Source organism: Pinus tabuliformis, chromosome 4_2, assembly GCF_031772625.1.
Source record: "Pinus tabuliformis cultivar Carrire ecotype Pingquan chromosome 4_2, CPIR1, whole genome shotgun sequence".
Lineage (NCBI taxonomy): Eukaryota > Viridiplantae > Streptophyta > Pinopsida > Pinales > Pinaceae > Pinus > Pinus tabuliformis.
The window spans coordinates 764,355,740-764,382,148 of NC_142304.1; the positions used below are offsets into that span (position 1 = coordinate 764,355,740).

Consider the following 26,409-nt stretch of genomic DNA (forward strand, 5'->3'; position numbering starts at 1 on the left):
AGTTGTGACTATAGTTGTGCACCAGATCTTGCACAATCAAGGGATTGAGTATGCCAATGAGTTTGCTCACGTATTTTCCCACATTATAGCTTGTGCTCACGTCCAACAAAGAGTGAGTGACTATTTTGCAGGTGAAAAACGAGTTTGGTGAGCCATTCTCATCAGTTCTTGAGCAGTGGAGGCAGGCAAGCAGTGGAAGAGATTTGGAGATCAGATCTGAGCTGTATTGTGTGTAATAGAGGTGGAGATACTTGTGAGAAGTATTATGCTGTGTAATGTTACATGACTCAATCATTAATATATAGATAGTTGGGGTTTTTAGCGAGATGCTTTCCCCGGGATACATACTGTGTTAATGTGTGAATGCTCTTGATGTTTTATTGTTATTGATGCTGCTATATTGATGATCAACATAGAGGAGCTTATGTATTGTGTATGTTTTCCGCAATAGTACATGATCAGGATAATCTCCATTGAATATGTGTTAAATTATTCAAAATTTCTACAACCTCAGCCATAGAATCCACATATAAACTAGTACATTTACACATGAAATAGCAAGGAGAAATAACCTCATATTAATGATGCAAAGAAGAACTAGGTTCGGGACTTCCATGAACCACCTGACCATAGACATGGCTGAGCCAAATCTCTCTTTATCCAGTCACCCCTGTGCCATATTCTAAGCATGAATGTGGGATCTCATAAAACACATCAATCAAAACCATCTAAGGTTTCCAGAGGCCAAACCACCTCAACCCATCAAACGATGATTCCAGCTCATAATCAGACATCACAAAACCATCACCAAATTGGTCTCTACCCAGGCCTTGTAGGGCTCGAGGGCATTTGTTCCAACAAAAAGTTGTAGGACTAGTAACTCAACCCACAACTGATACAGGGCTCCAGAGCGTTTGTCCAACTAAGGCTCCAAGACTAATAACTCAAACCACTAAGGGCTCCAGAGCATTTTTCCAACCAAGGCTCTAGGACTAGTAACTCAACCCAAGTTGTTATAGGGCTCTAGAGCATTTGTCCAACCAAGGATCTAGGAACTAGTAAGTCAACCCAAGCTAAAAGAAACATGAGAACCAATAAGAAAAACAAAGAAATGGACCCACAACATCGTGGCTATCTAGGAAATGGCAAGGCTAAGAAAACCCACTGTCAATCTAGACAATCCTCCATGCCAATGACAAATCATGACCAATAAACCACATGCATATGTCATGCATGCCAAAACTAGTGAGGAAAAAATACATGCAACTCGGTACCTGCAAGAAAAACCCATTGTAGCTGTTGATCTCGATGTCCTCTTGTGCTTTCCTACTCTTCCTTTGCCTTCTTGCTCCAAAACTCCAATTATGCCACACTCTCCAAGAGTGCTCCAAGAAAACTATAAGTGTCCAAGAGTATGAGAGAGAGAGCTCCAACACTGAACTGAAAAAATCCCGTGAATTGATCCTTAGAAGCCTTTTTATTAATGAGGCCTCTATTTTCTTCATTTTCCATTATTTTCCTTCATTTTCCTCCTCACATGCAACCTGTGACCTTTCACCTCCCTTTTCTCCCAATTTCCATTATTTTCATAAATCAATGTGCCAAAATGCCATTTTTCCTTTTCGAAGCCTTTGCTATTGCCAATTTCCTTAGCCATTAATCAATCACCAGTGATCCCCATCACTATGCTTTTGTCCAACATTCAACTGGGAATAAGTGTCCCATCAACCGTGGTTATTATTTTGCCTTTATTAACTTTTATTACATGGAATTTTCACCAGGGCCGTTACAGAAGCCCCTGTGCTATTTCAAGTGTAGTAGAAAAGATTCAAAAACTTATATAGACTACCAACCAGAAAGAACTAAAAAACACAAAATATAACAATGGCCTAAGGCCAATAAAGTTTGTAGATAAAACATACTTATCCTTAGAGGGCTGACAAGATGGATGATTGGGTCTACTCAACATATGTGTTTACATTAGGAATTGGATCTTCCTCTATGATGGTGGGATTGGAAGAAGTTCCTTATGACCCAAGCCCCCCTGCCAACCTCACTAATGTTTTTCTTGCTCACTAGCTTGCAATTTACACACCTCAATTTAGACCCCAAAAACCACCCTAAATATTGCTTCAAGCTTATCCTCCAAGAGCATAACCCTGATGAGGGTTCTTAATTATGGGATTCTTTTTCTTCCATGACTTGAGTGATAAAGGCTTTGATGAGTCAATACAACTCTATCATTTTAATAAGTTTGGTGTCTTTGGCCATGCTAAAACTATATTTAGATATCCAACCATGATATTCTTCTACAATGTGCTCCATATAGACCCGTTTCTTTCTCTATTGGACCTAATCTTGGAGGGGCAATCAAGGTTGGGGAATCGAGTGTTAGATATTTTTCTTCCTCAAGTTCTCCTCTTGCTTGATTTAAGATTGTCCTTGGAGAACAAATTTTCCATGGTGAATGGAAGGAGGTTGGGAATGAGAGGACATGGGGGTCTATAGGAATAGGGGTTATTGTATAGAGAATAGAGGATGCAAATAGGAGATAGCTAGTAGGAGGGTCTAAAAGCTAGACTTAGACCAACATCACAAAAAATCATGTTCGAGAGGTGAATAGGGTGTCTGGCCCACAAGTACCTAAAATCAACTTCTCATTGATACTTGTTCATAAAGATGGATAGACCAATTTTGCTCATGCCTCCCCCTTTTGAAGCAATAGGGTGAGATTACCTCCCACACTGGAGGGGATACCCACTAAAAATGACACAAATCAAGTGAAAGAATCGAACCATAATTGAAATAAAAACATAAGAACGTAGGAGTGAGAGTAACCAATAGACTTACATGTTGAATTAGGTGGTGGAGAGAAGAACTAGGTCCTAAGATTCTCAAGGTTTTCCTTTGCTGTTACTTTACCCCAACACCAATAAGAGGGTTACCTCCTCTCGCCTAAATGATAGTTGACATTGCCATCATTTCCATGTCATCATTGTGCAAACCACCATCAAGACACAATGTCATAGCCATTAACCCCTTTGTCCTTGCCTTTTCTTAACTAGTTTAAACTTGACTAACATAAAGCTAAAATTAACTTTACTGCCCATAAACACATTAACCTTCACTAACACACATTCTTGAAACAAAACTTTCAATTCATCTTTAACACACATTCTTGAAACAAAACTTTCAATTCATCTTTAACACACATTCTTGAAACAAAACTTTCAATTCATCTTTAACACACATTCTTGAAACAAAACTTTCAATTCATCTTTATAAATGTGAGACAAACCAAATTAATTAAATAAACATCACTACACTACTTTTTAATTATCTATTACAACCGTAATCTATCTTATTTTACTCTTTAATTATTTATTTCACCCATAGTCCATTAAAACCTATCTTTATAACTATAAATTGAACTTGTCATAATTATTATTGATCGTTCAGCTGATTCTACCCGTACATCATAGCAAACATGGTTAAGCTTTTGTTAATTAAAACTAAAACATTTCAATTAATTATACACAAATATAAATAATATCTCTAGGAGCAAATGGATACATAGAAAGTTATATATATATTATTTATAAATAAATACTATATATATATACTCAATTCCCTTATAAGCTTAGTGTCCACCGTGAATTACCACATTACGTTAGCTGCTCACTTGTTTCACGGTACTCTGTGGAAGCGCACCATATATACCGTTCTATCACTACGGTGAACACCATACGAAGAGAAAACCTCAGGCTTTTAAGAGCTGTCCATTTTTCACACAGAGGTATGGCAAGATTATCTGCATTTCTACTTTTTGGGTATGAAAGAACTGTCTATTGTTTCTTGGTAATTTGGCTGTAATTTAGCCTCTTCATATCAATACAGTCCTTTTATATCAAGAACTAAGAAAAAACTCTGTATCGTGTCCTCAGACAGGAATACTTCAAATTGTTTATATCAATGCCCTTTACGTAATCCTGAATGAGTCTGCGAGTATTCCCACATACCCCCAACTCCCCAAACACAACATACATATATCTGCGCGTGGTGTCCTCTAAATTCATAGACTTTCTATGATTGAACTTCAGAAGGCACTGATAAAGATCAGAAATGTATTGCTGTATTGGTGTTAATGGAATATAACTGATTTTTAACTATGTTTTAATCAGTCTGTTCATTTTTCTAATTTTTTACATCTGTTGTTAGATGGAAGCCTTGGGACAGACTGCGATGACTGCAAAATCCAATTCATTGGAATTCAAGAAGACTGCTCTAAATGGAGGAGATTGTAGGAGAAAACAGTGTCCCGTTTTTGTATTAGCTTGTGGACCTTCTTCAACCAGGCCAGTTGCATCTTCTCAGCTTTACAACGCCTTATCGACCAGAAGGTCTGTTGTATCAATGGCAAAGAAGTCTGCAAAGGACAAGCATAGTCACGTACCTTTATCAGACGAGTCTTATGGACCTTTTCCTGAAGCTATGTTGTTGAAGAAGGTTGTTTCTGAACTCTATAGGATTTCTGTGTTTTCTTTCTATGATGCTGTCATTTGTAACATGATATAGTTCGTCTGAGACCAAAAGGGAATTGCAAGGAGTCATGTTCCTGGGGCAATGACACCGCAGTTCCTCATATCAGTGTGCAACCGGCCTATTAGCTACATGGATGTGTTGATTGTGCATGATAAGTGATGTAATTTATGACTTCTCAACCAGTAATTCCTAGCTGAGAGGTGAAGCACACCGGCCTGAAGAAGAGAACCTAGAAACAATTCAAGAACAAGAACAACAAGGGAGCACAATAAGTCTAGGCAAAAATGGCGTAGCCTTTTTTCTAGGAATACAATGGGTCTACTTAAGAGGCACAGAGCTCAAGGGCTGTGAAATAAATGATTAAAAAAGACCCCTCTGCACAGCCCAAGGGCTAGAAATATGCAACTACTTCCTAATAACATGGTTTACACATAAGTCCCAAAATTAACAATAACTAGAAATGAGTATCTTCTACTTATATGCTGGAAGCTGAATTGGATGGTGCTGGATTTTGTAGATTGGGCTGAGCGCTGCCTGTATGGTGGGGTACGCCCTTCTTGGGGAGGTGATCCTGATGGTCTACACAAGTTCTTCCTGGTTTAGTTTGAAAGTGTCCCCACTTTCCTTCCTGTTTAAGAGTAGGCACACTCAAAAGGCTGCCTGCATGTGCTGCAATTGTCATTAGGTGTTGAAAATGTGTTGGGAAGGACTGAGGATGATGGTTATGGACTGCTGCGAATCTGAAGGAGGCCTGAAAAGCTGCTGCCTGAAATCTGGGAGTTAATTGGCTGATGGTGAGAGTGTTAAATTCAGAATCTGCATATATCCCTGGTGGAGGAAGACAAGGAAAGTGAGCTGCACAATCTGTGGAATCAGGTGCCATACAATAGTAATATAGAGAGATGTGAAGGATATAGCTTCTTGTTGTGCGCTGAGGCATTTGAAGGGCAGGTTTGGAATTGTCAGTGCATTGAGACAAGTATGCATCTGTGTATCCATTGGATAATTCAAAATTGCTGCTGTAGACATATAGTGAACCCCATGTAAAAATTTCTGAATCTAACAAATCAAAAATCCTACTGCAGTAATCCGATTTGCATTACCTACTTGTGTTCTTCATTTTAACAAATTATTTTCAGAAATATTCAGAAAATATTAATGCAAATACACTGCAGACTACACCAATATACAGATCAAGTACTAAAAAAATAAATGAGACAACCACACAAAGGACACACTTATTTTTGGACTAAACGTCATTGGAAAAATCCAGTGTGGGAAAACCGGTGCAGCAGATATGAGGGTTTTATTATTATGCAGATTTCTGAATACAACTAGGGTGCCAAATCCAGCTCACCCAGCAAAGAATATACCTTGCAGAAGTACCTCTTTTCGGAGACAGATATTTTGGCGAATCCAGCAACTGGATGAACAAACCCCACAGGTGACTGTGTTGTCCCCAGTGCTGTGCAACGATGGTTGCTCCTAGCTCTGCGCTGGAACTGCGTCACCCTCCCAATGAGCCTTCCTAGCTCAGAAATCGATTTATTGAATTGATGCCCAATCTGCCTCACAAAAACCCCAGCGCTGCCTCTAAGTGATTGCGTCAACCCTCCAGCCTCTGTGTCACCCTCTTGGAGTTGCGGTGTCTCTCTCTGGTGCTGCATTGCCTCTCTGTTATGTATTCTCGGCCTTGGACAAAAAGTCTGTTAAATTTAGGAAATAATGGTATGTTCTATGCTTAAGAGCATTTTTACTTCAATTTCTCTATTAGCCCAATTTCCATGATCTGATTAGCAATCACATCAACATGATAGTAAAATGCAGATAGAACATAAACATAAACAGTAGAAGACAAGCCAACACAAGAGGACACAAGATGTGGCACCAGCCAGGGACAAACCCCAATGTGGGTAAACCCTTGATCAATTCTTCTTATATATTTTTCAATAGTTCAACAGAGAGAGAGAGAGAGAGATAGAGTACAATGATTTAAAGTCAATACTAACTTGCCAAATAGGAGATTTGACATTATAGTTCTTAACCATGAAGTTGACTCAATGAAATTGCAGTTCTGGTACCAATGGCTGAAGATGACTATACTGCAATTCTGAATACTTGTCACAATTGTTCATGGACTGAGTTTTGATAACTTGTTAGGGCTTCTATTGAAACCTGCAACAACCCACTAACCCAACCAAAACTCACATAATTTGATGCGGCTTCCTTCCCTTTATAACATTAGGGAACTCGCTCTCCTAGAAGACTACTCTAGCACTCCTTTTGTTTAGACCTCTAGAGTCTATACAAGTGCTATAGGACTGCGGCAAGTTCACCATAGGTACGTCCCCTATTTGGAAGAATTCCCAGCCATAACTATCCAAGAACAACCCTCTTTTATTGCGGCCTCCCTTTTCTCCTCCACGCTGATTGACCTGGGCACTTCTTGCCCTCAAACAGACCCATGCATCCCTGCAATAAGGTGATTAAGGTCTGCGGCCTACCTACATCTCCTACATGAGACAAAGGATACTCACCTACAAATATGCCCTAATAGATTTGCGGTTATACCTCTCCTTGGCTTCCCTGTAGGTGCAACTGCCCTTCAAATAATCATGATAAGGCTCCAACCACAGCCTCTTTACCTCGTTGAAGTACCTATCTTCCTACAACTGAAAACAAAAGTATGAATGCCTAATCCAAGTGTCTCCAACGAGCTCCTTTTTCTCCCTTGCATTACTACTCATGGATGAGTACTTTGATGTGTCAAACGAGGAGAAAGTAGCCCTATATAAGCCAATCGGTGGGGGTCAAGACATGTGACTATTGGATTAGGTGAGCCGACATATATAAGAGGCTGACCTTAATAATTTGGCCATAATCAAATAAATTCATAACTTCACTTGTACATGTCGGAATCGGATGATCTTTAGATCGATCCTACACCTCTCGGAGAGAGGAATCCAAGAAAATTATCAGCTGTCATAAATAAGGTGACCCACATGGAGTTTCTCCCTAGTTGTCCATTTTAACGCTCCCTCTCAACTAAGGAGAACTCCATCTGCTAATCCATCTGCTAGTCGGTACTATCTCTCCCATCAATGCAATGCTCTGCTGAACTATGAAGAACAAGAAGTGATCGAGAATGTATCATACCATTCTCTACTAACCCGAAGTCAGTGACAGATAAAAGAGAGTGTCTCATACCACTCTTACTGAGTCGAAGTCAGTTCCAATAAAGAGAGCGTGTCATACCACTCTTACTGACCCGAAGTTAATTCCAATTGATCCCAGATCAATATCATCCTAGCATAGGGAGTACGGTAGTACACGATGTGTCCATTGGTAATACTATGGTCCCTATCCTCATTTCCCTACTCATTGGCTAGATGAGAGGTACTTCCCATGAGTCCTAGACTGCATGGGTAGGATGTCTCAGCAGGAGAAAGATGAACCATTCATCCTGCATACATGTCGCCATGGGGTATCACAGGGGAAGGCTGAACCACTCACCCTGTACATAGCAAACCACTAGGGGAAGGCTGAACCACTCACTCTATGGTTGCTCATTGCTCCAATAAGTAACCCAAGCCCCCCGAAGCTCCCAAAGCTCAATGTCCATATCATACAGGACCCTCATAAGAGGGTCTCTCCATGACTCCTAGTCGTTCTCGAAAGTCAAGAATTTGACATTTCCCAGGGGCTTTGTCAGAATATCAGCGAATTGCTCATCAGTCCCAATGTGATGGAGCCTTATTGCTCCTCGTTGTACCATATCCCGGATAAAGTGGTCCCTGATATCGATGTGCTTGGAGCGATCATGAAATACGGGATTCTCTGATAATTGGATCCCACTCTGGTTGTCGCAGAGGATCATGGTGGTATCCAGCACATGTCCAAACAATTCACTAAAGAGTTTCCTCAACCAGACAACTTCACAGGAGGCCATACTCGTAGCTATGTATTCGGCCTCAGCGGTGCTCAAAGAAACCGACTTCTGCTTCCTACTCATCCAGGATATCGAAGCAGAACCCAAAGAAAAACAACACCCAGAATTGCTCTTGCGATCCACCACACTACCGGCCCAGTCAGCATAAGAATAACCTTTTAGCCTCACATCTCCGACAGTATATCTCAGTTAATGAGAGATTGTGCCTCGAAGATATCTCAGAAGATTCTTGGCACCAATCCAATGTATATGATGAGGCTCAACGATATATTAGCTCAACGTGTTAACTACAAAGCATATGTCCGGAAGGGAGTTCACCAAGAACATCAGTGCTCTTATGAGTTGACCACTCAGAAGCATTTCCCAATTCCGGTCCGGCAACACTATCACATAACTTCTTGAAGTTAAGTTCTATCGGGGTAGTCACAGGCTTGCAGTCAACCATCCAAATCTTTCATAAAATATTTTCCTTGAGATAGGAAAATTTCTCTTGGCTTTTGCCAGACCTCTAATCCTAGGAAGTAGTGCCTAGATCCTTCATCTCAAATTTAGAGGTCAACTCTCTCTTGCATGAGAGGATCTCAATAATCATCATGGCTCCCTTTAAACATTGGAAATGTATGCTTGTTCAGGGTATATCCATCAAGTCATCTGCACCCTGCTATTCATCCTTCGGTCTGTACATCAAAGTCAGCCAAACATGCTGCCTCTTAAGTAACAAGGATATCATTTTTAGAGTCACCAGATATCATATCAACTATCATGAATCAACACCCTTTGACATGGTTATCTTTCTTGAAATACTCTATGGCTCCCTCTGAGGCCATACGTCAAATGGTCTTTCAACGATGAGATTGTTAAATGATTTCTGCCATGTGCATGAAACTACTCAATAAGGATGATCTCATCCAGCCATTTGTATCCATATAACCATGATAAGTGACTTTTCTCTGACTTTTGAATTTCATCATCTTCCTTTGAATGGAGGAAGTATAACATCAACTACTGTATGAGGAATAATCAATGCTGCTATATCAAGGATGTTCAGTTTCAAATCATCTGTTGAGATGAGCGATATGCCGAAGCTATTCCTAACCAGGATATTCCTTTATGTTGTATTCCTCCCAAAACTTGTCACACAGCTACTTTTGTACTCCATTAAAAAATGTCAAGGACAAAGAATTAGATCTGTCCTTAAGTTCATCAGACTATTTCGAACTTACACATCTTGTTCACAACTTCGATTGTGAACAAGATCCATTGCCAATGCTTCTGTCATTGATGACCTTCCATGCTTGATGTTGAGTTTCTGAATATAATTGCTAATGTACTGAAGTACTTCCAATCTTCAGATTTATGCATCTTCAAAACACTTGTTTTAGGGCATCAAGGTAAATGACTGATTCTCCTTAAAACTGAATGAAGATCAAAGTGCTGACACTGTAGAAGGAATACATCATGATAATGAATCAGAATTAACACTGCTCATGCAATACAGTGATCAATAATGGCAGCATCACTGTGTCATTTTTGTATGGGATTCCTGATGCCATACAACTTGAGCTCAACAGCCTGAATATTTAAAGAGATTCTCACTGCTCTGAGTACAGAGTCAGCTCAGTACATAAACAGTGAAGTATATATCCACTGTACTGTTGTATCTGACATGCCCTTATATATATACGTATAGCGTTGAGACCATCAAACATAGCTGGAACGTAATAATACCATACAGGAACTGCTTTAGCAGAGACAGTCATATGTAATGTAGAGTGCATGTAACAGTAAAGAAGATTGAGTATATACGAATCTTGATACCCATCATTTCTGATATCTGAAAGCCATATCACAGGATCAGGAGTATAGCCATATAGTGAACGTCCAATCAAGAGTAGATCTAAAAGAATCCTTTTTGCAAGGTCCTTTAATCCTTCACAACTGTGTGCAGAATGTCTCCTGGCTTTGCTAAACTGAGTATGGCTCTTGCTGACCTTGTTTTCTGAGGCTTGAAGAAACTACAGGTCTAAATCTCCTTTGCACATCTTCGCCTTCCACATCAGCATCTGGAAGATCTTCCTTGACTATGGAAATTTCATTGATCACATTGTCCTCGATGATAAACTCTAATTTGCTCCCCTTATCCATTCCGTCCAATAGAAAACAGAGCATTCTGTTGATGCTAGTGGTGCTGGATACGTTACTACTTACGCTTCTAGCTTGAGTGACAGTGTGGCTGCGGCTAGGGCAGGAGGTTCCTTCTAGGCCTCTCGACCCTCTGAAATACTCCTCCACATGCTACTGTAGCTGCACCTCCCTAAGGCCTTGTAAACAGAGACAAACCCTTTTTGGAATAGCACAGAAAACACTCCTACATACCTTTGTTTTGTTGCGGCCTGATCTGGCTAAGGAAACATACCCACGCTGTCCACAAACTGCCCTTATGTCACCCTCCTGGCTGCTTCAGGGCTGTGGCCTTTTCCACAGAGAAATCTGCACCAAAACACAGAGAAAGCCCTCTCCAATCTTGACTGCCTGTCTCCTTATTCTTGCTTCAGATCTGCACTTCAAACGCAGAGGTACCTTGATGTTTTATGCACTTGATGATGTTCTAAATGAGGGAGAAAGGGAGTTTTTAACATTCAATCCCTTGCAGCTCTAAGGATTGAATCCAACTGAGCCTTAGCACATTTCACCACAGAGCTGACTTTGAAAATATCATGCCAAACCTTAGAAGAGGAGATCAAATTACTTGTCAATTACTTCTGGTTTAGTGATTGCATTCTCTCTTGCTTGGGCTTGTCCTCACCTGTCCTCTGATACCATGTTAAATTTAGGAAACAGTGGTATGTTCTATGCTTAAGAGCATTTTTACTTCAATTTCTCTATTAGCCCAATATCCATGATCTGATTAGCAATCACATCAACATGATAGTAAAATGCAGATAGAACATAAACATAAACAGTAGAAGACAAGCCAACACAAGAGGACACAAGATGTGGCACCAGCCAGGGACAAACCCCAATGTGGGGAAACCATTGATCAATTATTCTTATATATTTTTCAATAGTTCAACAGAGAGAGAGAGAGATATAGAGTACAATGGTTTAAAGTCATTACCGACTTGCCAAATAGGAGATCTGACATCAAAGTTCTTAACCATGAAGTTGACTCAATGAAATTGCAATTCTGGTACCAACGGTTAAAGATGACTATACTGCAATTTTGAATACTTGTCACAGTTGCTCATGGACTGAGTTTTGATTACTGGTTAGGGCTTCTACTAAAACCTACAACAGCCCACTAACCCAACCAAAACTCACATAATCTGATGCGGCTTCCTTCCCTTTATAACATCTGGGAACTCGCTCTCCTAGAAGACTACTCCAACACTCCTTTTAAGCTTGTTTAGACCTCTAAACAACTGCTACAGGACTGTGGCAAGTTCACCATAGGTACGTCCCCTATTTGGAATAATTCCCAGCCATAACTATCCAAGAACAACCCTCTTTTATTGCGGCCTCCCTTCTCTCCTCCATGCTGATTGACCTGGGCACTTCTTGCCCTCAAACAGACCCACACATCCCTGCAATAAGGTGATTAAGGCCTGCGGCCTACCTACATTTCCTTTCTGTGCTGCAACCTACATGAGACAAAGGATACTCACCTACAAATATGCCCCAACAGATTTGTGGTTATACCTCTCCTTCTCGGCCTTCCTGTAGGTGCAACTGCCCTTCAAATAATCATGAGAAGGCTCCAACCACAACCTCTCTACCTCGTTGAAGTACCTGTCTTCCTACAGCCCAAAACAGAAGTATGGATTAACTAATCCGAGTTTCTCCAATAAGCTCCTTTTTCTCCCTTGCTTTACTACTCATGGATGAGTACTTTGATGTGTCAAATGAGGAGAAAGCACCCCTATATAAACCAATCGGTGGGGGTCAAGAGACGTGACTATTGGATTAGGTGAGCCGGCATATAGAAGAGGCTGACCTTGATAATTTGACCATAATCAAATAAATTCATAACTTCATTTGTACATGTCGGAATCGGATGATCTTTAGATCGATCCTACACCTCTTGGAGAGAGGAATCCAAGAAAATTATCAGCTGTCATAAATAAGGTGACCCACATGGAGTTTGGCCCTAGTTGCCAATTTTAACAAAGTCCCGGTGCCAAACTGCCCCTCTCTGCACTAGAAGCTTACTCCGAAATTCTCAGCAAACCACACCGTAGAATTTCAATCTAGCTCAAGTGCTGCTCTCTCTGTGTGTGTTCTCCAACTGACCCCAAGCCTTCCGTTATACTTTTCTTGCTGAGAAATCAACGACCATGTTCTAATCTCTAATCAATGGCTAAGATTAAATTAGACTTTATCCTTGTCACTTAGAAGATTCTAACCCATATTTACATTAATTCACTTTAATTATTTTAATTTCCCAAGTTTTAACTTAGGCACCATTAAAAATAATTAATTATTTGAATAACATGCACTCCGGGTGGAATTTATCTAAACGATTTCTGGATCTTGGAGATGTCATTTGTTCTAGCCCCTCCACAAAATTTCAGAGCTAGAGCACATCCGATGCTACCCAAAAATCAACACGAGGAATGTGCTCTAGCAATACTTCCCAGCAGAAGTATCACATTGATCCACTACATCGGTCCTCTATGCTTTTGATGCTCAGCCTACTGCCCTTCATCCACCGCGCTATTGCAGTCTGTACTGTTGCCCATGACACTGCCACTGCCACTACTGCATCTGTACTGCAGTTCCCTCTCAATATGCTGCATCATGCTGCCCATAGCACTGCCATTGCTAACTATTGCACTGCAACTCAGTTGCTGAGAAGTAAGCAACTGAAAAGCCACCCAAAAGCTGACATGCTGGTCAGTCTGGATGCCCCTTGACACTGAAGCTACCTCTACTGCTAATTTGTGCTGACCCTCTAATGCTACTGCGCTGCTATTGTATCTGCTCTGTGCCTTCTGCACTATTGCAACATTCCACTGCACTGCTTTAGACTTTGGCACTCTAGCTCTGCCATTGTTGCTCCATCATCCCTCGCACCAACTGACTCCCGTCATTCTGCTACTGTCATTAAGGGCTCCTGTAGCCGTATGTGATCCAAGAGTTTGGGCACCTCAAGGATCCTGCCCACTGTGGTCCTCTCGGCTACAACTCAATATTGCCCCACCTCTTCTCTAGAGGTGCATGAGCACTCATGGCGCAATCATCATCGTCCTCTTTGTCAGCTTGCACTGGAGCAACCTTTGAGTCAGACTTCTCTTCTTTGCCATTCTTCGTCTGAGGGCACTGCGTGGTGAATTGACCCATTTCTTCACATCTGAAGCATCTGACTTTGGATATGTTCTTCTTCTTTCGTTTCTGTTGCCCTTGCTATCCTGTTGATGTGAGAGCCGCATCCTCCTCTTCCTCCTTGATTATGATCTCTTTGTTGCTGCTTTCCATCTTGGTCCATCGTCTCATCTCTTCCTGTCAAAGAGTTGCCCACATCTCCTCCCAACTGGGAAGAGAAGCCCTGTCCAAGATGCTTTGGACAAAGGCTTCCTAGCCTTCAGTGATTGCATTCAGGGCAGTCCTAACCATAAATTCAGCGTCTGGTGTAACCCCTACAGAAGTTAGATGGTCATGGATCCTTTGCAACCTGAGAAGGAAGGGATCGATTTCTTCTCCTTTTTGCATCTGAAACTGTCTTAGTTGACTCTCAAGCAACATTTTCCACTGAACGAAAGTTCTCTCGTACAATGTGGTCAATGTCTCCCACATTTCCCTTGCTGTGTCTTTCTCAGCAATATGTGGGATCACATGATCCTTGACCCCATCCAAGATCATGCACTTTTCTTTTGCTTGAGCCTCGTCATACTTCTTCAGAGGATCAACATCAACCAGAACAAAAACCGTACTCAAGACATAATCCTTGATGCGATTTTTATCCAAAACTGCCAGGATCTTGGCCTTCTAGATGACAAAGTTGGATGCTCTGTCCAACCTGTCCTGATCCCTCAGTTTGTTAAATACCATCTCTGCTCAAATGAATGTCGAACTGGTTCTCTTCTTCCTCTTTCGCTGCTGCCCCAGCGAAAATCGGATCTGGATTTCTTTGATGCTAGAAATCCTCTAAGGAACAAGCTCCCTCTGAATTTCGATTTTCTTAACGAAAATCCTTCTGCCAACCACTGTCGAACCACCCCTCTCTGATCTCTCTTTGTTGCTGCTCAACACTGGATCTAGATTTCTTGGCAAGGAATCTTCTGAGGAACTGATTCCCTCTACTTTGATTTTGCCCCACTAGGTATTGTTCTGCACCAACAGAATCAACACCCCACCAGCAACTCTAGATGAAGTTTGCGCTGCACCTCTAGCCACGACAATTCGAAAAAACGAGACTCAACAGTCTCCGCGCTGGCCTAGTATTCATTGCGCTGCCCTCTGCAGCGTCAACGTCACCCAATCAGGTTGACGCATGCTCTGCGTGAGCCTCCCTTGGTGACTGCGTCACCCCTCCTTTGCTTTCATGGCTTGAAATTGCGTTGTCTCTCGGGATAACTGTCTTCACACAGATTTTCCTCTGTCCTTTCACTGATGGTTTCAGTCCTCCTTGATCTGCAATCACTCCAATACCATGTGAAAATTTCTGAATCTAACAAATGAGAAATCCTACTGCAGTAAACTGATTTGCATTACCTACTTGTGTTCTTCATTTTAACGTTATTTTCAAAAATATTCAGAAAATATTAATGCAAATACACTGCAGCCTACACCAATATACAAATCACCAATATGCAGATTTATGAATACAACTAGGGTGCCAAATCCGGCTCACCCAACAGAGAATAAACCAGACAGAAGTACCTCTATCTGGAGACAGATATTTTGGTGAATCCAACAATTGGATGAACAAACCCCACAGGTGATTGCCCTGTCCCCAATGCTGTGCAACGATGGCTACCCCCAACTCTGCGCTGGAATTGCGTCACCTCCTCTAGGAGTTTCGTCACCCTCCCAGTGAGCCTTCCCGACTCAGAAATTGATCTGCTGAACTGATGCCCGATCTGCCTCACAGAAACCCTAGTGCTGCCTCTAAGTGACTGCGTCAGCCCTCCAGCCTCTGCGTCACCCTCTTGGAGCTGCGTTGTCTCTCTCTAGTGCTGCACTGCCTCTCTGTTATGTATTCTCGGCCTTGGACAAAAAGTCTTGCTGCCGAATTGCCCTTCTCTGCACTAGAAGCTTACTCCAAAATTCTCGGCAAACCACGCCCCAAAATTTCGATCTAGCTCAAGTGCGGCTCTCTATGTGTGCGTTCTCCAACTAACCCAAGCCTTCCTTTATACTTTCCCTGTTGAGAAATCAACGGTCGTGATCTAATCTCTAATCAATGGCTAAGATTAAATTAGACCTGATCCTTGTCACTTAGAAGCTTCTCATCCATATTTGCATTAAGTCACTTTAATTATTTTAATTTCCTAAGTTTTAACTTAGGCACCATTAAAAATAATTAAGTATTTGAATAACATGCACTCCGGGTGGAATTTCTCCAAACGATTTCTGGGTCTTGGAGATCTCGTGTTCTAGCCCCTTCACAAAATTCCGGAGCTAGAGCACATCCGATGCTACCCAAAATCAACGCCTTGGCCAATAGAGAAAATGACGTGGTTGTGACCCAATGGCAAGAGTATGTGTGCTGCTAGCACCATGTGTCATGATTCCTTATTGAGGAAGTGTCAGAAGATGAGGAACACTATTGGGATACTATAATTGGGTTGGTCCATTTGTTGAAGGCATACAGTTGTTAGACACCTAATTTGTTAGGGTTATGGTGATGAATATGAACCATCAACAAGAGTCCAAAAGACCTTGGAAAATGAATCCAACGGTTAGACTGATGTATTTAAATGTGTATAATATTAATGGAAATGCAATCCATTGTTATCTTTCACTCTAGTTTGCATTCCAATAGTGGTATCAGAGCCTCGACACCCTCTAGAGCCTTTCAACTCTATACTCGTCAGCTCTGCCATTCCACGCCCATTTCCTTTGCTCAATGCTTTGGCATTTCTCTACCTGGTGTAATCATTCACATTCCACTTGTTTCGAATCAGTCCTCCAGTTTTGCACATATGTTTCCTCTACTCAGAAACCTTCACACCAATTTGTGTGCCCATCTATTTGCATTATTCTCCTATCACACATGTTTTTTCTGTCTAGAAACTTTCTGTGGGCTCGTTTCGCTTTGGCACCTTGTTTGCAATCTATTTCTTGTCTACATGCCCATAACCATAGCAATCTTGCCATCCTCTTAATATCACTGCATTGAAGTGGCTTATTGGTTCTCCTCACTAATGGTGTAGCGTGACATGGAGCTTGAGGTGAATATCCTCACTCGTGGGTGGGTTCTTTTAACTGTGTGAACCACCCCTGCAACTCATCTGGGTTTATGCTATTAGAAAAGAGCATTGTGTGGTTGATGTTGCACAACTCGTGCCTTATGTGCTAGTTCCACATGTCTGCTTTAAAGAAGAGGGTGTTTCCTACGTTATTCTGGAGAACGCAGACTACATTGCCTCCCGTTGGCAACACAAAACCTATGACCATGTTGTAGTAGCTACAACAACCTCAAATTTTGGCATACTTCTAAAATTTGGAGCCCCCCTCATTTTGTTCTTCAAAAGATAAACATCCCTTCCTAACCCTGAGTCCATAGGTTAAAGGCAATCATACTTTTGCATCACTGAAAGTGGCTTATCGCATCACTATTTGACAACATAGTGCACTGTGCACCTTCTTAGTGCAGTGTCGCACATCTTCATAGCACATTGTAACACGCTTTTTGAGCACCTGCTATCCAACACATCCTTTGAGTCTTGTCGCACTGCCTTGAGCCATAGCGCAACTTTTCTCATGCACTTAACGCACACGAAATCCCCCACACGTGCGAGAAATCTATATAAGGGATTAGCCCTTAGTCATTTCCACTATGCTCTCTCTAGTCATTTTCATCCCACTCTCTTGTCGCCAAGGCCCTTAGCTTATCGACGCTAGGAAGTTTAGTAGTGCACACATTGTTTCTACTTGCTGCACCGCCGCCTGTTGTTGAAGGGTTGTGCCAGGAGCCAGGTAGGCCATTGCACCTGTCCTTGCCTTTTCACTTTCTTTTGTCTTTTTGTTTTCCCTTTCCCTTACCCCTTAACCTTCCATTACCCAGTTTGTGCTTATGTCTCTTTATGCCCATGCAATTTCATTCTCTTATTCTTTCCAATTAGCATTATGCCCTCATTTTCTTACCCTGCTAACCTGCCTAGTCCCACAATAGTGCGACTTTCCACTTCTTTTTTCCCTAAGGCACATCCCTTCAACTAATTCCACTGCACTCTCTTGCATAGCGGCAGGGTCTCCTCCATCAGATTACCTCTCCTTGCTATGCAATGGTGCCATCCAAAAGCTATGCTACTGCTTAAAGTCCTGCCGTTGCTATCGTTCTCCTTGTGCTGTGGCGCATGATAGCCCAATTCCCTGCACAACAACGCTCTTAACCGTAATTGTTTTTGTGTTGCAAACACCCTCACCCTTGCGCAATGGTGCAATCCCTTCATCGCGGCTTATTGCATCTTATTGTGCAACAATATTGCCTTCCATAGCGTCGTCGCAACGCACTTCCCTCTAGCGCGCCTTTTACCTTTAGTCTGCAAATTCCTCTTGAATTGCAACGCATTGATCTACTATAATTTTCACAATGCACTAAATTGGCTCTCTTTTCCTAACATTATTTGTAATCATGAATATTTTCAAGATGTCAGGTATTGTAGATTTGGAGTGCCTTAGTATTTTCTCACCAATGACAGATACGGCTCCACCTAAAAGGAGGTCAGGAAAAGAGCCTGCTGAAGGTGGTGAAGAAGGGGAAGAGGAAATCTTTATATTCTTAACTCCAATCTATATTGAAAAATCAATATCGATGACCTTGTATGGCATTTATCATCATTTGCCTGCAAAGAAGTACCAAAGGATGAAGAAGATATTGAAGTATATTGGAATGTAAAAAGTTCATGGTTGTATAAAGTAGTATCATACCCCATCGTCTTCTTGTGTGCGGAAACCATAGAATGGATCATAAAGTGCATGCGCGTTGAAGATATGACTATCCGAGACAGTGATAGTCTACTTATAACAACACACATATCCTTGTATTACCAAATATTACAAGTTGCCAAGCCCTCATGTAGCACTTATAACTAAGTAGTTTAATAGTTTTTCCCTTGCAAGAAAGGATGTTCTTAAGACTTGGTGGTAAGACTCCAATAAATTATGATATTGATATGATGGGGTATACAAGACCAAGTTGTTAAGAAAGGCATATTAGGTGGTGGTGGCAATGTGTTGCAGGTTGTATGGTAGACAAGATGCAAAACTATTCGAAGAGAATTGGGTACCAATGATACACACCTGTGCACAAGAAGGAAGTATATTTAATTGGGCGGATATTTTAGTGCTTCCACAATGGCAAATATAAAACAAGCTTAGAATCCACCAACATGACAACAACTTGAATTTTAAGTGGCATCATATATGTTAGATCCCTATAATACTAGTGATTACCCCATTACTATTGTAGTTGTATCCCTTATTAATATTTTTGTGGCCCTATTGTCCCCATATTGTTATTATTGTGCCCCATAGAAACCCTCTATTGTTATTTTTGTGGCTTTATATTATTATTGTTAGGTCGGCTGGGTTATATTGTGACTCCTTAGACTCCTATATATAGAAAGGAGGTTTTGTCATTTGTATCATCCAAGAATTGTTCATTTATGTAATGTAAAGGAGGTTGCCCCCTCGAAGAGGCTGAATTCTAAGGCGTTGATCTATCTTTTCTTGAGCTGGTTCCATAACATTTGGTATCAGAGCTTTGGATTCTAGGGTTTCGCTGCTCCAAACAGGTCATTGTGGCATTTTCGCTATAACTTTTTTTTTCTGCGACGTTTTAGAAGCTAAAAAAAAACCCATTTGAGAAGACATCGCACTGAATCTCGGGTCCGAATTTCAGAGCTTTTCGCGCTATATTTGCGGAGATATGATCTGAGGAAGTTGGTCTTTTTGCAGACTCCTGAATTACATTCCAAACAAGTGACCTGGGGAAAATCATCATAACTTTCTCTCTGAGCATCGGATTGAAATTTCGTAAGAAGGTACAGAAAGAGGACGGACTGTAGTTTTCTTGTATATATTTTTTAGAGCCAAAGGTTGAAACAGTGACTTGTGGCACATCGTACAAGTTCGCTCTATTGAACTAGTCTATAATCAGGTCACTATGGGAGATTTGGCATAACTCTTCCTTGGAGAATCCAATTTGGATCAGACTAGTGGCATTGGAAAGAGGACGCAGAGGGCTATCGCAGGTTGCAATTTCAGAACTAGATGATTCGAAATTACAGAGATACATCAGATTCAATATCAAGCTCCTACAAAGTGAAAAAATGTGTGTAGTTTTTTAAATTTTTGCATAAGATTGGTCTGAAAAATTTGTTTAAAGGAATTCAAAGGGCATAGTATTATCGGTAATTGATGACCCGAGGGAAGAAAATGCAAACACCTAGTAGGCAACCTGAAAGCTCTAGCATGACTCACGAAGAAGAGGAAGAAATGCAACATGATATATCAAAATTACGAGACTAAGTGCAACAAGTGTCACTTGCACAAAAAGCAATAGAATCTAAGGTGGATGGTTTAAAGAAAGATGTAGAAGCTAAGATGGATGGTTTAAAGAAAGGCGTAGAAGCTAAGATGGATTGTTTAAAGACAGGCATGGAAGATTTGAAGACAGGCATGGAAGATTTGAAGACAGATTTGACAAAGTTTCTACAAGGAATGCTTACTAATGGTGAAAGGGTAGTAAAGGAAACTCATGATGAGAACAAAGAAAATGTTAATCATGATTTCATAGACTCTAATGTTGGATCGAAGACCCACCATATTCCAAAAATTGATATGAGGAAGTTTGATGGCAAGGATCCCGCAACATGGATATTACAGATGGAGCAATTTTTCGATTTCAATAATGTGCAAAACACACAAAAGGTACGTATTGCAACTTTATATTTGGAACCAAATCAGTCTGTATGGTATCAATGGCTTTGCTCTCGTAAAAAAATTATCACTTGGGCAATTTTTATGGAAGAATTGACACAACATTATGAGGATACAAAAAGCAACACTTTTTTTAGCCAATTGATAAGTCTCAAACAAAAGGGTTCAATAATGGAGCACATTGAGGAGTTCCAAAAATTGAACATAAGGGTAAAAGATATTCCAGAGAAACATAGGATTGATGTGTTCATAGGGACTTTAAAGGATAATATCCAACATGATGTTCACCTTTGGGAACCTGATTCATTAGAGAAGGCATTCAGGTTAGCAAGAAAAATGGAAAGCAAAATTATGGCAACCAGGAAGCATACCACTCACAACTATAAAGATAGAAGTGTTGTTGCCCCTAGTCTTCCACAACCTATAAGGTTGACACCACAACAATTGGAAGAAAAAAGAGCAAAAGGGCTTTGTTACAGTTGTGATAGCAAATACACTAAAGGTCATAAGTGTGCTGAGAAGAAATTATTCTACATAGATTGTGAAGAGGAAGAAGAAAAGGAGCAAGAAAGTCAAAAGAAGAGGATATACTCCAGGAACAAAGCCTAGATAAAGAAGAAATGAATCCGACCATATCTTGTAATGCATTGGCGGGAATTACCACTCCTCAAACCATCAAGATAGAAGGACAAATCAAGAAGAAAAAGGTAATAGTGTTGATTGATTAAGGTAGCAAAAGAATTGAATTGCTTCTTATATCCAGCACCAGAGTGTCAAGTAATGGTTGCAAATGGAGGAACAATAAATTGCTCTGGAAAGTACCATAATATCAATCTATCCATGGGAGAATATGTATTGACTAGCCCAATGCTTTCCATTCCAATGGGAGGTGCTGATGTTGTACTAGGAGTCCAATGGCTACAATCCTTGGGTACAATATCTTTTAATTTTCAAGAACTTTTCATGAAATTTTATGCAGAAGGAAAGAAGTTGAATTAAGGGGTATTGCAGGGAAATCGAGAAAGATAATCAGCTCTAACGGTATGACAAAGCTTCTAAAAAAGGAAAAAAGAGGTGTAATTGCACAATTATGTTCGCTAGATGTTTCCACATCGGAATCATATATTTCTCCAGATCTCCAAAAAGTCTTGGACAATCATTCCAAGGTATTTGAGACTCCCAAAGGTCTCCCACCTATTCGTGATCATGATCATGCTATTCATCTGATTCCAGGAAGTGTTCCTCCAAACATCAGGCCGTACAGATATCCCTATGCCCAAAAGAGTGAAATTGAACGTATGGTTGCAGAAATGCTAGAGGCTGGTATAATTCAACCTAGTCAAAGTTCTTTCTCTGCTCCAGTAGTATTGGTGCACAAGAAGGATGGATCATGGCGCATGTGTTCGGATTATAGGGAGCTCAACAAGATCACTATTAAAGATAAGTTTCCCATTCCTGTCATTGATGAATTACTGGATGAATTGCATGGATCAATTTACTTCACCAAGTTGGATCTTCGTTCAGGATATCATCAAATCAGAATGAAGACTGAAGACATTCCGAAAACAACATTTAGTACTCATGAGGGTCATTATGAATTTTTGGTCATGCCTTTTGGCCTTACCAATGCACCTTCTACATTTCAAGGTTTGATGAATTCCATTTTCAAACCCTTCCTTAGAAAATTTGTGTTAGTATTTTTTGATGATATACTAATCTACAACAAGTCTTGGAAGGATCATGTTGAACATGTTGACAGGGTGCTACAACTATTGGAGGAGAAACAATTATATGCAAAAAGATTCAAATGTTTCTTTGGAGTACAAGAGGTGGAATATCTGGGTCATATTGTATCTCATGAAGGAGTTAAGGTAGACCCTAGCAAAATTAAAGCCATTAAGGAATGGAAAATCCCCACATCCATAAAGCATCTGCGAGGATTTCTTGGGTTGACAGGGTATTATCGCAAGTTTGTTAAGAATTATGGGAGAATAGCAGCACCTCTAACAACATTATTGAAGAAAGATGCATTTTCATGGACTCCAGAAGCAACAAAGGCCTTCGAACATCTTAAAGAGGCAATGTGCCAAGCACCGGTCTTAGCTACACCAGACTTCACAAAAACCTTTATTGTGGAATGTGATGCTTCAGGAAATGGAATTGGTGCTGTTTTAATGCAAGATGAAAGACCCATTGCTTTTGAAAGTCGTCCAATCAAGGGAAAGTTTTTACACAAAGCTATTTATGAGAAGGAAATGTTGGCAATACTACATGCACTTAAGAAATGGCGACCCTACCTAATGGGAAGACACTTCAAGGTAAAAACGGATCATGATAGCCTTAAATACTTTTTAGAACAAAGATTATCCTCGGAAGAGCAACAAAAGTGGGTCACAAAGATGTTGGGTTATGACTTTGAAATCATCTACAAAAATGGAAGCAAAATGTGGTGGCAGATGCACTCTCAAGAAAGGATGAGGATGTGGAAGCATTGTTGTGCGCCATTTCTATTATCCAACCCGATTGGATAAATGAAGCAAGGGAGGAATGGAAGAATGATGAAGTGTGGGCACTTATTCAAAAGTTACAACAAGATTCCAGTACATCTGATACATTTAGCTGGCAAAATGATTCGTTATGGTACAAAGATCGCTTATACCTCTGTAAGAATTCCCAACTCAAACAAAAGATTCTTATGGAATTGCACACTTTTCCCTTAGGAGGGCACTCAGGATTTTAAAAAACTTACCACAGGGTTAAGAAGGAATTTTTTTGGGATGCCTTAAATCAGATATTCAAAAGTTTGTGGCGGAATGTTTGGTTTGCCAACAAAATAAAGTTGAAACAATTAAGACCCCGGGTCTATTACAACCTTTATCCATTCCAAGCCAACGTTGGGAGGAGGTTTCAATGGATTTTATCACAGGTTTACCCAAGTCTGAGGGAAAGAATGTCATCATGGTGGTAGTTGACAGACTTACCAAGTATGCACACTTTTGTGCATTATCACATCCATTTAAAGCCAGTACAGTTTCTATTGCATTTATGGAAACAATTCAAAAGCTACATGGAAATCCAAAGATTATTGTAAGTGACAGAGATCCCATCTTCACTGGAAATTTTTGGACATAATTATTTTCTTGTCTTGGTACTCAGTTAGCTCATAGTTCATCTTATCATCCTCAATTTGATGGGCAAACTGAGATAGTAAACAAATGTCTGGAAGGATATCTTCGTTGCTTTGTCTCTGATAAATAGACACAATGGGTCAAATGGTTGCCTCTAGCTGAATGGTGGTATAACACATCCTTCCATACAGCAACAAAAATGACCCCATTTATGGCACTTTATGGATATCAGCCACCATCCATCACATCATATTTAAGAGAAAATTCTAAGGTTCAAGCAGTGGAACATCACATCGAACATCAACAACAAGTCCTCCACCTCTTAAGGGATAATCTCGTGTTGGCACATAATAGAATGAAACAACAGACAGATCAACATTGCAGCGAAAGAAGTTTTGATGTAGGTGATTGGGTATTCCTACGGCTACAACCATATAAACAAATGTCCCTGAAGCAAGCTAGGAAGGATAATAAATTATCACCAAAGTATTATGGTCCATACAAGGTGTTGCAAAAGATTGGTACTATGGCATACAAATTGGAGCTTCCTGCAGCTTCTCGAGTGCACTTAGTTTTCCATGTTTCATGTTTAAAGAAGGTTATAGGCGACAAGCTTGCAGTTCAAACAATATTGCCAGAACTTGACAAGGAAGGAAAAATTATATTGGAATCGTAAGCAGTCACAGAGACAAGAACTAGACAGCTACGAAATCGATCAATTTCAGAATATCTCATCAAGTGGAAGAACTTATCCGCTGAAGATTCCACATGGGAGGATGAGAATTTTATACAGAAGCATCCAGAACTACTCAAGCGTTGAGGACAACACTTTTTTGAAGGAGAGGGGCATGTTAGATCCCTATAATACTAGTGATTACCCCATTACTATTGTAGTTGTATCCCTTATTTATATTGTTGTGGCCCTATTGTCCCTATATTGTTATTATTGTGCCCCATAGAAACCCTCTATTGTTATTTTTGTGGCTTTATATTATTATTGTTAGGTCGGCTGGGTTATATTGTGACTCAGACTCCTATATATAGAAAGGAGGTTTTGTCATTTGTATCATCCAAGAATTGTTCATTTATGTAATGTAAAGGAGGTTGCCCCCTCGAAGAGGCTGAATTCTAAGGCATTGATCTATCTTTTCTATCTTTTCTTGTGCTGGTTCCATAACAATATATGTTGGATGCCATATACGCAAGATGTCAATTTTGAGTCATTAGAATGGAGATGGACCTTCGCTCTGAACGTATTGCCAATCCACATTTATTGTAGGATTCTATGGGGCACTAGCTACAAACACTAGCTATAGGTCCATGTACCGCCAAATCACTGAGAATTTCATTATACCTTTATATCACATACTCTTCGACATTGAATCTCCATGTATGTCAGATAGAGCAAGGGCAACATTGCAAGACATTGCCAATTGGTTCACAACGGTAGATGCAACATATATCAGGGTATTCGGGCTTACAAGCCTCCTCATTAGCTTCCTATGCTTGTTAAAGATAAAATAATCTTCAAGAAGTAGCCTACCAAGTAACAATGGGTCTTACAATCATGCTAGTTTGTGCAAAGAAGGCACCATGACATGCCTTTCCAATATCTATAGGCATGTATTGTGTTTGAAGTTTTAAAGAAGCAGAGATAGAAGCCACTTATTTGGAATGCTTTAAGTTTGGTGAACTAAGCTTTCATAGATATGATTCTAGGGTATCGCTTTAAAACATTGTAAGCAGATAAAATACAGATGGCCTTACACACCCAACATTGAGGCAGAAGAAGAAAAGGTCAAGAACTTTTACAATGTTGCACATGATGTGGAGGCACAAAAAAAAGGAGCTGATGGTTTGCAACCGATAAATGGTATCGAACCCACAAATGAGCAATCCTCCAAAGTCAAAGATGTCTAGGAAAAAAACTGCTCAAAAGAGAGAGAGGGAGAAAGAGGCAACAAAGAAGGAAAGACAAAAAAGGATGGAAGCCAAGCAGGAAGCCAAGAAGTAGGAGGAGGAAAATAAGCGAGAAGAAGAAAATAGAAGATGAGATCAAATAGGCGGAAATGAGAAGAAGAAAACAAGAAGCTAGAAGAAACCAAAAGAAAGCAAGTGGAGGAGAAGAGAAAACAAGAGGAAGCAACAAAGAAGCTTGAAGAAGAAAGACTTGCGGATAAGTAAACACAAGAAGAAGATAGAAAAAAGGAGCAAGCTCAGAAGGAAGCAAAAGCCATATTGCCTCCCATGGATGTTTCCTACGCCACTCACTGGTGGACATGTTAGGTCCCTATAATACTAGTGTAGCCCCTTTATTGTTATTGTTAGTGTAGCCCCCTATTGTTATTGTTGTGTTCATGTAGCCCCTATATTGTTATTGTTGTGCCCCATAGAAGCCCACTATTGTTATTGTTGTGTCCTTGCATTATTATTGTTATGTAGGCTCTAATTATATTGTGACCCCTTAGACTCCTATATACCAAGGTCTTGTCATTTATGATTTGTATCATCTAAGAAATGTTCGTTTATGTGATGTAAAATGAGGTTTTCCCCTCGAAGAGGCTTATTTTGAAGTCATTGATCTATTTCTTCTTCTATTTTGTGATCTGGTTACATAACAATCTACTACTTGGAGAGATGGGCATTTCGACTGAAGAGGAAGATCAAGTGCTAGACCCTTTC

At 40.4% G+C, this 26,409-nt stretch overlaps 1 protein-coding gene across 2 annotated transcripts in view; it reads left to right on the top strand.

Moving 5' to 3' along the window:
* Positions 1 to 3,639: 3,639 nt before the first annotated feature.
* RFC3 (Translation elongation factor EF1B/ribosomal protein S6 family protein) overlaps positions 3,640 to 26,409 on the top strand; it is a 279,286-nt gene continuing 256,516 nt past the window's right edge. Inside the window, exons 1-2 of one of the 2 annotated variants that reach the window (XM_089424137.1) lie at positions 3,640 to 3,796; positions 4,219 to 4,506. In XM_089424137.1, the coding sequence (XP_089280263.1) occupies positions 4,219 to 4,506 (288 nt within the window). In that variant the 5' untranslated portion in view covers positions 3,640 to 3,796. Of the gene's footprint in view, positions 3,797 to 3,975; positions 4,125 to 4,218; positions 4,507 to 26,409 lie in introns of those variants that run through there. The other variant, XM_089424136.1, reaches the window with a different exon arrangement.